Below are 14,401 nucleotides of genomic sequence, written 5' to 3'. Positions count from 1 at the left end.
TTTAAAACAGTATCTCACCCTTTAACGTTAGGAAAATGTATTTTACATCATCACCCCGGTCTGTCGAGAAGAAAAAAGACACGGAAAATCAGGGTGCATGCGTGAGTGTGCGTGTGACGGGCCAGCAGGAGTGTGTGTTTCAAAAACAAAGGGGAGGGGTGTGTGTTCAACAATGCCCAGGCATCTGCACTCAAGGCCCTTTCTCTCTGTAGGGGATCGTTTGAAACCAAGGTTTGCACTATCATGCATGCAGCATGTCCAGATATCTGCCGACCCCCGGGATTAAACATTGATATTTCTAATTAGCGCCCGGTGCCCCCACACCGGTTGTAGACAAAATGTCTCGACATCCCCTCCTGTTGTTTGAATTCACTGCCTTTGTTCTCTAAACCAAATATACAGGGTGTTAAATACATGATATCTCCCGAAAAAATGCCCACCACAGCCCTGCAAACTCATTCCGTACTTTCTCTAGTTAGGGACACAAACGCGGAGCGAGTCTAGTGGAGCATATACTTTAACACCATGTTAGCACAGCTTTAGCTTCAAGCCCACAGGCCAATGGCCCCGAATATTTATCGGCCAGGACAGATAAAAAGATAGTCTGTGAATCCCGCCTAATGGATATTTCTGAAGGCTACTGGACATAAGTGATTGGGAAGCGACTGTTAGACGGGGATTCTCAGAAGCAAACTGCGCCCTGTCCTTTACGTAGCCCTTCACCATCACACAATTTTCGGCGTAAGTCCCCAAAAAAACAAAAAAAATCCACAATGATATTTATATATTAAAAAACGAAAAGTGTGCACTCTGAACCACTTCGGAAGAGCAGATGAAACAGATGCTATTCTACGTTTTTATACTAACGTGTACATACATAGAGAGCCAACACATCAAGATCTAACAGGGATGAGTGGCGATTCATAGTACAACAGGAGTCTTCTGTAACCTGCAATATGTGTTAAATATGTCATATGCAAAACCATAAAACTCTGACAAGAAAACAATGAAAACCTTAACACGACTACATGCATTGCCATTATTTTAGTTTCCATCCACCAATGGTTGAATTTGGTACTTTTTCTTTGTACATGCACCAAGCCTCCAAGTGGCTGACAACCAACCGTATGGTCTCAGCAAGATTACATACCCTCACTCGACAATCCTGTCGACGGTTCTATAGAACCCTTTTTTAACCTTAATAAGTTTTGCAGGTTCCGATAACTTTTTGCAATAAAAATCATGGTCCTTATCTTTGATATTATACCAGCTATGGGGGTATGTAATCTCGCTGAGACCATACAGTTGTCAGCCACTTGGAGGCTTGGTGCATGTACAAAGAAAAAGTACCAAATTCAACCATTGGTGGATGGAAACTAAAATAATGGCAATGCATGTAGTCGTGTTAAGGTTTTCATTGTTTTCTTGTCAGAGTTTTATGGTTCAGGAGTCATGGGTTGGGGGAAGAAGCCTTTTGGACTTAGACATGGCGCTCCGGTACTGCTTGCCCTGCGGTAGCAGAGAGAACAGTCTATGACTAGGGTGGCTGGATTCTGACAATTTTCAGAGCCTTCCTCTGACACCGCATGGTATAGAGGTCCTGGATGGTAGAAAGCTTGGCCCCAGCAATGTACTGGGCCATACGCACTACCCTCTGTAGTGCCTTGCGGTCCGAGGCCGAGCAGTTGCCATACCAGGCAGTGATGCAACCATGCTCTCAATGGTGCAGCTGTAAAACTGAAAACTTTTCAGTCTCCTGAGCGGGAATAGGCTTTGTCATGCCCTCCATTGTCTTGGTGTGTTTGGACCATGATAGTTTGTTGGTGAAGTGGACACCAAGGAACTTGAAGCTCTCAAACTGCTCCACTTCAGCCCGTCGATGAGAATGGGGGCGTGCCCGGTCCTCTTTTTCCTGTAGTCCACAATCATCTGCTTTGTCTTGATCATGTTGAGGGAGAGGTTGTTGTCCTGGCACCACTCGGCCAGGTCTTTGACATCCTCCCTATAGGCTGTCTCATTGTTGTCGGTGATCAGGCCTACTACTGTTGTGTCATCGGCAAACTTAATGATGGTGTTGGAGTCATACCTGGCCATGCAGTCATGAGTGAACAGGGAGTAGAGGAGGAGACTGAACACGCACCCCTGAGGGGCCCCTGTGTTGAGGATCAGCATGGCAGATGATCTCTCCTTACCATATAGGGCGGCCCGTCAGGAAGTCCAGGATCCAGTTGCAGAGGGAGGTGTTTAGTCCCCGGGTCATTAGCTTATTGATGAGCTTTGAAGGCACAATGGTGTTGAACGCTGAGCTGTAGTCAATGAATAGCTTTCTCACATTGGTGTTCTTTTTGTCCAGGTGGGAAAGGGCAGTGTGGAGTGCAATAGAGATTGCATCATTTGGGGATCTGTTGGGGCGGTAGGCAAATTGGAGTGGGTCAGAGCCGATGTCGTACGATTCAAACTTAGTCCTGTATTGACGCTTTGCCTGTTGGATGGAGGAGGGCATTCGTTGGAGGGTATAGCAGGATTTCTTATAAGTTTCAAGGAGTTTGAAGGCACAATGGTGTTGAACGCTGAGCTGTAGTCAATGAATAGCTTTCTCACATTGGTGTTCTTTTTGTCCAGGTGGGAAAGGGCAGTGTGGAGTGCAATAGAGATTGCATCATTTGGGGATCTGTTGGGGCGGTAGGCAAATTGGAGTGGGTCAGAGCCGATGTCGTACGCTTCAAACTTAGTCCTGTATTGACGCTTTGCCTGTTGGATGGAGGAGGGCATTCGTTGGAGGGTATAGCAGGATTTCTTATAAGTTTCAAGGAGCTCCTTGAAAGTGTCAGTTCTACCATTTAGCTCAGTGCGACTGTTGCCTGTAATCCATGGCTTCAGGTTGGGGTATGTACGTACGGTCACTGTGGGGACGACGTCATCGATGCACTTATTGATGAAGCCAATGACTTATGTGGTGTACTCCTCAATGCCATCGGAGGAATCCCGGAACATATTCCAGTCTGTGCTAGCAAAACAGTCCTGTACCTTAGCATCTGCTTCATCTGACCATTTTATTTTATTGATCTAGTCACTGGTGCGTCCTGCTTTCATTTTTGCTTGTAAGCAGGAATCAGGAGGATATAATTATTTTCAGATTTGCCAAATTAAGGTTGAGGGAGAGCTTTACATGCATCTCTGTGTGTGGAGTGAAGGTGGTCCAGAGTTTTTTTTCCCTCTGGTTGCACATTTAACATGCTGATAGAAATTTGGTTTCCCTGCATTAAAGTCCCCGGCAAATAGGAGCGTCGCCTCTAGGTGAGCGTTTTCTTGTTTGCTTATGGTGGAATATAGTGCCAGCCTCTGACTGTGGTGGTATGTAAACAGTTGTGAAAAATGCAGATGAAAACTCTCTCGGTAGATAGTGTGGTCTACAGCTTATCATGAGATACTCTACCTCAGGTGAGCAATAGCTCGAGACTTCCTTAGATATCGTGCACCAGCTGTTATTTACAAAATACATAGTGTGCCACCCTTTGTCTTACCAGAAGCCGCTGTTTTATCCTACCGGTGTAGCGTATAACCAGCCAGCTGTATGTTGATAGTGTCATCATTCAGCCACGACTCCGAGAAGCATAAGATATTACAGTTTTGAATGTCCCGTTGGTAGTTTAATCTTCTGAGTAGGTCATCTATTTCATTGTCCAAAGATTGCATGGTTGCTCGCAGAATGGAAAGAAGTGGGGGTTTATTCGATTGCCTACGAATTATCAGAAGGCAGCCCGCCCTCTGGACCCTTTTTCTCCACCTCCTCTTCACGTAAATCACGGGTATCTGCGCCTGTTCCCAAGAAAGCAGTATATCGTTCACGTCGGGCTCATCAGACTCATGAAAAGAAAAAAGGATTCTGCCAGTCCGTGGTGAGTAATCACGGTCCTGATATCCAGAAGTTATTTTCGGTCATAAGAGACTGTAGCGGCAACATTATGTACAAAATAAGTAAAAAAATAAGTTACAAACAACGCAAATAAACAAACAAAAAATACAATCGGTTGGGGGCACGTAAAACGTCTGCCTTCTCTGGCTCCATTGTTATGAAGGAAGTAGATATTTTGGCATTTATTGCTGTGGCGATAAACTGCAGAAGTAGATTAGGAGGCCCCCTATGGAGTCAGAATTTTCTGACCTCAACTGACCAAGACTCACCTCCAACAACACATACAACTTCACATAACTCTGCCCCAAAACAATTACAAATTATCTCAACCACTGGCATAGGGGCTTTTTAGGTGAGCACTGATGCCACCCTGTGATAAGCAGTGCCCACTTTGCAAAATATTTATCGCCTCTCCGGGGCGCTGTTGCAGTGACGCGGCGCTCCCCCAACATTCAAAAAAATAATCTAACATAAATCATGTAGCAGATATAGTATATATCTGTAGAAAGAGTATGTGGCCTTTTCTGTAGCCTACATCATGCAGGTTTCTCTGATCAAATAGCCTAAACTAAATGGCTCCCATCAAATAAAAAAAGTGCTGACATGTTAACAAACAACATGCCCTAATAACAGGACAGGTCAAAGTAAAATGGAAAATATGGAATGGACAAACAGGCCTAAGTAGGGCTCTGAGTGTGTTTTGAGGGACTAAGGGTTTTACGTTTTTGCTTTGTATTTAGTTTTTAGTGAATTCCATTTTACGTTTTGGATATCCCTTTTTTTATTGGTCATCCGGGATCCTTGGGACATCCCTACCCTAACATTAACCATAGTCCTAACCCTGACCCTAATCTTAACCTTTTTAAATTTCAAATTCAGTGGGGGTAGGGATGTCCCAATGAACCATATAGCACCAAAGCTTTTTTAATTTCCAGCATCCAGTAGTGTGAGGAAATACACCGTTTGCCCTAAAACATCACCTGAGAAGAAGAATGGTTTCCACTAGTTACCATGAAAACAACCAGTTTTAGTCTTAATTTAAGTTTATGTTTTGGCATAATGTTAGCCGCGTGGTTAGGTTGAACGATAGGTTTAAAATCACATTTTAAGAAGATATTTGGTAGAAATGGGCGTGGTTAATGACTTTGTGGATGTGGTAACTAGTGACGAACGACATCTACGTAACTTTGGTCACGTGACTCCTCCGAGGGAGCAGCATGGTGGACATGAATACGCAACCTCAAAACAAACTCCTGCAATTATTCACTTAGCAAACCACGAAAACCGTGTGACAGGCCTAGGCCACGTCCGCCTGAGGTCACTGCAACATGGACGAGGATAATAAACTTCACTTCCCGTCCCTTCCTGCGTCAAAGGATGACCTAATGGTAAGCGCTAGCACGCAAGCTAACGCAGCTAGCAAATCATGAACAATTTAGCTAACTTGCGAGCATACTCAAAAACAGCCCATAACATGAACAAATTACTCTAATAACATGTAATCGCACTCGCTAAATTGGACTTTTAGCTAAATGTAATCATGAATGAAGCATTTTTCAAATGTTTGTTTGCTAGTTTGCTAACTAGCTAACCACATATCGCCAGTCGAAAGAGTTCAGCTGGCTGTCCCATTGGCAAGTGTAGCTTATGCTCGCTACAATAACACATCCAGGTAGGGGTATCTTGTGGCAGATGACTACTGACCGGCTAGAGAACTAGCTAACCAGTCAGTTAACATATTCCATTGTTTTTCTTATCTATTCCACAGGACTGGGCGTATCCAATGAGAAGAGAGATGCAGGTACCGTTTGCTTGTTGCCCTTTTGTCCCCAAAATTGAATTATTGTAAGGGGCACCAAAAGTGACTGCTGCTGAGTGATTAGCTATAGTAGCTAAATCATGTAATCTCATAATGATGTACCTAAAACCTGTTCATCTGTTTTAGGAAATTCTACCAGGCCTGTTTTTAGGTCCATACTCAGCTGCTATGAAAAGCAAGGTAATTTGGTATCCTGTAAATCTGCTGGGTTGGCTGTTCTTATCTGCTGAGGGCAGGTGTGGGTGCAGGCATTTGTTCCAGACTAGTCAAGCGGAAACTGTTTACTGTTTAAGAACCAAACGGAATGAAACTGGGAGGAAACTACCAAAGTATTTTTATTTAACCTTTTTTAGCTAGACAAGTCAGTTAAGAACAAATTCTTATTTACAATGACGGCCTACCCCAGCCAAACCCGGACGATGCTGGGCCAATTGTGCGCCGCCCTATGGGACTCCCAATCATGGCCGGATGTGATGCAGCCTAAATTCGAACCAGGTACTGCAGTGACGCCTCTTGCACTGAGATGCAGTGTCTTAGTCCACTCCGCCATAAGTAACGCTAATTTACAATAGACAACGTTTTGCAACAGAATTGGCGTAATGGTTACACCCCTGATTCAACCTGTCAAAGTCTTGACTATAGACTGGGTTTAGTTAATTACTAGAAGCAGGTGTGTTTCTGCTTGGCTAGATGAAAAGCCAGAACCCACACCGGCCCTCTACGTTGGTCATCGAAACATTGAAGGTCCTCAGCACGGTTTTCCGATAGTGATGGAACTTATGCTTACAAGTGTTTTAATGATCCTACAACGCGCCGAATAACAAATTACGTGTGTTGTTGGAGCATGTGTTGATACTGATAGGATCGAAAGAAAGGCAGGGCTGCTCTCTAATCAACCTTCTCCATTCAAATCTTACCTTGAAATTATGATTATTCCACAATATTAATGACGGATCAGCTCCTAGAGAGATGATTTTGGGAAACCGTGCCCTGGACTATAAAATAACAACATATTGTAGAATCTCAAAAAGTTAACCTATCTCTTTTGTTCTCTTTTAGCTTTCTGTCCTTGAAAGACAGGGGATAACGCACATGGTGTGTGTCCGCCAAGATATCGAGGCCAATTTTATAAAGCCCAACTTCCCACATAAATTTAGGTAAGCGACAAACTGAGAACAGGTACTTGTAGTGTTTATAACTCAGCCAATGACATCTCTCACTTAATTTATCAGCTAATTAATGTGGCCTGCTTTCTTCTGTTTTCAGATACCTCGTTTTAGATATTGCTGACAATCCTGTGGAAAACATAATTAGATATTTCCCTATGGTGAGTTTCAGCATATGTGGTGGATAATGTTACATAGTATTTCAGTCGGTCAATAAAAAAAGTGGTCAGCTGAAGCAGGTGCTAAGCTACAGGACTGTTTTGCTAGCACAGACTGGACTATGTTCCGGGATTCTTCTGATGGCATTGAGGAGTACACCACATCAGTCACTGGCTTCATCAATAAGTGCATCGATGACGTCGTCCCCACAGTGACTGTACGTACAATTGAAGTCGGAAGTTTACATATACTTAGGTTGGAGTCATTAAAACTCATTTTTCAACCACTCCACAAATTTCTTGTTAGCAAACTATAGTTTTGGCAAGTCTACTTTGTGCATGACACAAGTATTTTTTCCAATAATTGTTTAGACAGATTATTTCACTTATACTTCACTGTATCACAATTCCAGTGGATCAGAAGTTTACATGCAATAAGTTGACTGTGCCTTTAAACAGTTTGGAAAATTCCAGAAAACTATGTAATGGCTTTAGACCACGCAGCCGTCATACCGCTCAGGAAGGGGACATGTTCTGTCTCCTAGAGATGAATGTACTTTGGTGTCGAAAAGTACAAATCTATACCAGAACAACAGCAAAGGACCTTGTGGAGATACTTTTGTACCGGTTTCCTCCAGTATCTATATCCACAGTAAAATTTGTCCTGCATCATGTTGTGGGGGTACCTTGCTGCAGAAGGGACTGGTGTACGTCACAAAATAGATGTTATCATGAGGAAGTAAAATTATGTGGGTATATTGAAGCAGGCTTAAGTGGAAAAATGGCTTAAGAACAACAAAGTCAAGGTATTGGAGTGGCCATCACAAAGCCCTGACCACAAGCCTATAGAAAATGTGTGTGCAGAACTGAAAAAGCGTGTGTGAGCAAGGAGGCCTAGAAAACTGACTCATTTACACCAGCTCTGTCAGGAGGAATGGGCCAAAATTCACCCAACTTATTGTGGGAAGCTTGTTGAAGGCTACCCAAAACGTTTGACCCAAGTTAAACAATTTAAAGGCAATGCTACTAAATACTAATTGAGTGTATGTAAACTTCTGACCCACTGGGAAAGTGATGACAGAAATAAAAGCGGAAATAAATAATTCTCTCCACTATTATTCTGACATTACACATTCTTAGATCCTAACTGACCTAAGATGGATTTTTAACTAGGATTAAATGTCAGCAATTGTGAAAAACTGAGTTTAAATGTATTTGGCTAAGGTATATGTAAACTTTCGACTTCAACTGTACATACCCCAACCAGAAGCCATGGATTACAAGCAACATCCGCACTGAGCTGTTGGGTAGAGCTGCCGCTTTCAACGAGTGGGACTCTAACCCGGGAAGCTTATAAGAAATCCCACAATGCCCTCAGAAGAACCGTCAATACTGGAATAAGATCGAATCTTACTGATGGATTACCAGGACGTGTACTCCGAGCATGCGCTGACCAACTGGCAAGGGTCTTCATTGACATTTTTAATCTCTCCCTGTCTGTAATACCAACTTTTTTCAAGCAGACCACCATAGTCCCTGTGCCCAAGAACACTAAGGTAACCTGCCTAAATTACTACCGACCCATAGCACTCACGTCTGTAACCATGAAGTGCTTTGAAAGGTCAGTCATCGCTCACATAGACACCATTATCCCAGAAACCCTAGACCCACTCCAATTTGCATACCGCCCCAACAGATCCATAAATTATGTAATCTCTATTGCACTCCACACTGCCCTTTCCCATCTGGACAAAAGGAACACCTGTGAGAATGCTATTCATTGACTACAGCTCAGCGTTCCACACCATAGTGCCTTCAATGCTCATCACTAAGCTAAGGACCCTGGGACTAAACACCTCCCTCTGCAACTGGATCCTGACGGGCCACCCCCGGGTGGTAAGGGTAGGTAACAACACATTTACCACGCTGATCCTCAACATGGGGGCCCCTCAGGGGTGCGTGCTCATTCTCCTCCTGTACTCCCTGTTCACTCATGACTGCATGGCCAGGCACGACTCCACCACCATCATTAAGTTTGCCGATGACACAACTGTAGTAGGCCTGATCACCGTCAACAATGAGACAGCCTATAGGGAGGAGGTTAGAGAACTGGCCGAGTGGTGCCAGGACAACAACCTCTCAACGTGATCAAGACAAAGCAGATGATTGTGGACTACAGGAAAAAGAGGACTGGGCATGCCCCCATTCTCATCGACGGGGCTGAAGTGGTGCAGGTTGAGAGCTTCAAGTTCCTTGGTGTCCAGTACACCAACAAACCATCGTGGTCCAAACACACCAAGACAATCGAGGGCACGACAAAGCCTATTCCTGCTCGGGAGACTGAAAATATGTGGCATGGGTCCTCAGATCCTCAATGTTCTACAGCTGCACCATTAAGAGTGGTTGCATCACTGACAGGTATGGCCTGCTCGGCCTCTATACCAGGCGGTGTCCGAGGAAGGCCCTGAAAATTGTCAGAATCCAGCCACCCTAGTCATAGACTGTTCTCTCTGCTACCGCATGGCAAGCGGTACCGGAGTGCCAAGTCTACGTCCAAAAGGCTTCTTCCCCCAACCCATAAGACTCCTGAACAACTGATCAAATGGCTACCCAGACTATTTGCATTGCCCACCTACGCTGCTGCTACTCTATTTATAATCTATGCATAGTCACTTTAACTACCGACATGTACATGTTACCTCAATTACCTTGACTACCGGCGCATTGAATCTGTACCTGTACCCCTGTATATAGCCTCGCTATTGTTATTTTACCACTGCTCTTTAATTATTTGTTCCTGTTATTTTTCATTTTTTTTACTTAACCAACAATGCAGTTAATTTGTTTGTTTAGGGCTTATAAGTAAGCATTTCACTACAAGGTGTTGTATTCGGCACATGTGACTACAATTTGATTTGATTTGCCCTGTCATGTTAAAATGTATATATTTTCCTCTCTCCACAGATTAAAGAATTTATTGATGACTGTTTAGCCAGTGGAGGTAATAAACATTTATTTAATTGAATAGTATCTTGTCTTTAGAATTTAGTTGCAATAAACTGTGTGCGTACAACAGTGTGCGGGTACTTTTACTTCAATGTTACATTTCTTGTACCCTGCACCTTGAGAATTGTTGGAATTTGCAGTACTATACAGTACTTGTGAACTCTTTACAATATACACTACTGTTCAAAAGTTTGGGGTCACTTAGAAATGCAACTTTTTTTGTCTGTTTAAAATAACTTCAAATTTATCAGAATTACAAGGTAGACATTGTTAATGTTGTAAATAATTGGTGTAGCTGGAAACGGTTTATTTTTATGGAGTATCTGCCAGTTTTAGGACTTGTGAGGCATCTGTTTCTCAAACTAGGCGCTCTAATGTACTTGTCCTCTTGCTCAATTGTGCATTGGGGACTCCCACTCTTTCTATTCTGGTTAGGGACAGTTTGCGCTGTTCTGGGAAGGGAGTAGTACACAGTGTTGTACCAGATCTTCAGTTTCTTGGCCATTTCTTGCATGGAATAGCCTTCATTTCTCAGAACAAGAATAGACTGATGAGTTTCAGAAAAGTTATTTGTTTCTAGCCATTTTGAGCCTGTAATCGAACCCACAAATGCTGATGCTCCAGATATTCAACTAGTCTAAAGAAGGCCAGTTTTATTCCTCCTTAATTCAGAACTACAGTTTTCAGCAGTGCTAACATAATTGCAACGGGGTTTCCTAATGATCAACATTAGCCTTTTAAAATTATAAACTTGGATTAGCTAACACATGCCATTGGAACACAGAAGTGATGGTTGCTGATATTGGGCCTATGTAGATATGCCATAAATCAGCTGTTTCCAGCTACAATAGTCAATAACAACATTAACCATGTCTACACTATTTCTGATCAATTTGATGTTTTAATGGACAAACAATGTGCCTTTCAAAAACAAGGGGATTTATAAGTGACCCAAACTTTTGAACAGTAGTGTATATTGACTCTGTCCTTGTCTTGTTCACATAGGAAAGGTACTAGTTCATGGAAACGCAGGGATATCAAGAAGGTTTGTCACATCTCATGTTAAAGATTCGATTTTTAATAGATCCTTAGTGTTTGAAAATACTCTTCTTGCCTGCTTGAGTATTGATCTTGCTTGATCTTCCTGTTAGACAAGTATTACTCTCAATCACAATTATTGTCTTGTCCTTTCAGCGCTGCCTTAGTTATTGCATACCTTATGGAGACATTTGGCATAAAGTACAGGTAAGACCGTTCAACAAACCAAGCAGGTTTCATTTATTGCAGAGACACTGTCCAGATGCATTGTGACCAAATATCTAGTAACATGTCCTTCTGAAATGTGCTGGTTCTTCTACAGGGATGCTTTCAGCCACGTTCAGGAGAGGAGATTCTGCATCAACCCTAACGTGGGCTTTGTGCATCAATTACAGGTAGGGTCCTGTGTATCAAGTCGTGAACTCATAATCTTTCAAACAGCTCTGATCACTGAGATTACATGAGGCATGTCTTGTATGGTTTTCAACTTTACAAATGTGTCAGATGGATGTCTGCTTAAAATTCTGTCTGAATGGTTTGTAATGCAGCGCTCCATCTCTTGATGATGTGTATTCCAGGAATATGAAGCGATCTACTCAGCTAAACTAACTATCAAGATGATGTCACCAATACAGCTGGGCAGATCGTTCTCCCTGCATGCTGGAATGCCAGGTCAGTGTGTGCATCTTCCATTCATGTTACAGTTACAGGAACCTGGGCTCATTCCACGCTTACCATACACGTCTGTGTCACCGTGAGTGCATTTTAAGATGACTTACCAACAGCCTAGAAAGTCCTCGATTGCAGTCGGCGGAGGTTCTTATGTACAGACAACACATTTAGTGGTTTTCCAACCGCAAAGCTCATAGCAACAGGGCAGCGTCAAAATACCCACCGTTGTTCAATAGAGGTTTTAGTTAGAGAAGAGTTTATTGTGACATTCTACCACCCTATATCGTCCAACAACACATTAAGAACACTCACAAACTAAATATCATATTGTGGTAAGAGGTCTCTCAAATATCACATTTGTTTGGATCCACTATAGCAGGGGTACTCAAGTACTATTTGAGAAGTTCCTGTCACACACCTTTCCTAGGTGGCAAACCCCCACTCGAAACCCATGTGACCCAAACTGTTCACAGCCCTGTTGGCGGAGATAGAATTATTAATTTTAAAGTTAATTTCCCGCAATTCTACACATTTTCCATGCCTTATGAGTGTTTATATGATATCGGGTTGAAGTCCGACCGCGGTCTGCCAGTAGAGTATATGGGGGCACTACAGCTTATAAATCGTGGCAAATTATTCTTATTCAGGTTCACGTAGGTCAAGCTAAACACCCTAATTAATGATTGGGGGACAATTGTGCTTTCCACAATAGCTGCAGGGTGCAGTGGATGAGGAGCAACTGCAGACTCTTGAAGCGACTTAAATCAAAACGGCATGACCGCCAATCATGTGGTTTATGCAGTCGACTTGTAGGCTCAACTTTTATCCCTGTATTGCAATATGCATTGAAAGAAGTTGATCAGCAACTGAGCTGAATTGATGCTCTCATAAGTGCCCAAAGATAAGCGATTCTTTCCCATGAAATTCAGGTGTTTACACAAAGTTTATTAAAGGGATACTTCGGTAATTTCCTACTTACCCAGATTCAGACAAACTCACAGATACCATTTTTATGACTCTGCGTGCAGTTTGAAAAAAATGTAAGGTAGCATATTGTACCGAAGTATCCCTTTTAAGTTCACCACCAGTCACTGCTATCTTTCCCTTTCTTTATTTCTGGTTGTTTGACCCTTTGAATGTCTGTACTTCTCAGGCAGCCTGAAACGAAGCCTGGAAGAAGACGAGGACTTCGGGGGAATGCAGGTCACTGCTGCACAGAACGGATAGGTTTATTATGCAGATAGCAGTGTCTTTGCATACAGTGCACTCTTTTTTTAAAAACATTTTTATTGGGATTAAAAATGTAAATATTTCAACTTTTCTAAAGGTGGGGGATTGGGTTCGCTTCCTGACGTCTGAGACCAAAGGGAGGGGGGTACAGTTTCATAAGTGATTATTATTTTTTGCTGTATGCACTGTTTTTTGCAGTTTTATACTATTTAAAGCATTTTGCATTTTCAGCGGGACAGTATTGCAATAATGCACTTTTGATACTTGATTTGTTATTTCTCGCCAGAAGGTGGCAGTTGGCGTAAGGGACAGTAATAGAAAGTCAATGCCCTATGGAGAGATGGAGGCCCACATTTGGGAGTGTTGGACAGAGATCAGGCTTAAAATGTGATGTTATTTAAATGAAAGGGAGAGAAAAAAGCTTGCCAGAGAATTAACGACCCACTGCTCAATAAACAGACGGCTAACATGCCTGTTGTACTGTCATTTCTAGATTATCAACTTAACACTATTATGGAAGTTTACGTAAAAGTCAATGCACCCAAGTAGTATAAGTCAGGTTTTTGTATTTCGAGCAATAGACAAAGTAACAACCAGTCTAATGTTTAAAAAGTATTTATTTGCATTTTACATAGAATGTATTCTTATAATTAAATGATAAAATACAAATGTCTGCAGTTAAGACTACTGAAAATAAGGTTGAATAAATAAGCTTTCACTACAATAACATTTAATTTACCCCACACAAATATACATGGCAATTCTTTGATATCTGATACCAAATGTACTGTAGCTATGTAGTTTATGGGACAGAATTCCCTCTTGATTACAAACTTCCTGAGGGCTGAAATAACCAGTAACTAATACAACCCATGTCAAATCAAATTGTATTTGTCACATGCGCCGAATACAACCGGTGTACAGTCGTCGCCAACGGTTTTGAGAATGACACAAATATTAATTTTCACAAAGTCTGCTGCCTCAGTTTGTATGATGGCAATTTGCATATACTCCAGAATGTTATGAAGAGTGATCAGATGAATTGCAAAGTCCCTCTTCGCCATGCAAATGAACTGAATCCCCAAAAAACATTCCCACTGCATTTCAGCCCTGCCACAAGACGACCAGCTGACATGTCAGTGATTCTCTCGTTAACACAGGTGTGAGTGTTGATGAGGACAAGGCTGGAGATCACTCTGTCATGCTGATTGAGTTTGAATAACAGGCTGGAAGCTTCAAAAGGAGGGTGGTGCTTGGATTCATTGTTCTTCCTCTGTCAACCATGGTTAACTGCAAGGAAACACATGCCGTCATCATTGCTTTGCACAAAAAGGGCTTCACAGGCAAGGATTATGCTGCCAGTAAGATTGCACTTAAATCAACCATTTATCGGATC

At 42.4% G+C, this 14,401-nt stretch overlaps 1 protein-coding gene across 5 annotated transcripts; it reads left to right on the top strand.

Annotated features, from left to right (window-relative positions):
• The first annotated feature begins 5,057 nt into the window (after positions 1 to 5,057).
• Positions 5,058 to 13,474, top strand: LOC100305151 (serine/threonine/tyrosine interacting protein). 5 transcript variants are annotated; one of them, XM_021573129.3, is made up of 12 exons: positions 5,100 to 5,304; positions 5,685 to 5,717; positions 5,862 to 5,915; positions 6,795 to 6,892; positions 7,002 to 7,062; positions 8,583 to 8,615; positions 10,024 to 10,060; positions 11,071 to 11,110; positions 11,260 to 11,310; positions 11,426 to 11,498; positions 11,682 to 11,775; positions 12,929 to 13,474. In XM_021573129.3, exons 1-12 carry the CDS (start codon positions 5,245 to 5,247, stop codon positions 13,000 to 13,002), a joined length of 708 nt encoding a protein of 235 aa, XP_021428804.1. In that variant the 5' UTR covers positions 5,100 to 5,244; the 3' UTR covers positions 13,003 to 13,474.
• The last annotated feature ends 927 nt before the right edge of the window (positions 13,475 to 14,401 follow it).

This window comes from Oncorhynchus mykiss, chromosome 19 (assembly GCF_057628025.1).
Source record: "Oncorhynchus mykiss isolate SJ-2025 chromosome 19, ASM5762802v1, whole genome shotgun sequence".
Taxonomy (NCBI): Eukaryota; Metazoa; Chordata; class Actinopteri; order Salmoniformes; family Salmonidae; genus Oncorhynchus; species Oncorhynchus mykiss.
The sequence above is the reverse complement of the archived record's forward strand: the minus strand, read 5'-3'. Positions and strand labels throughout refer to the sequence as shown.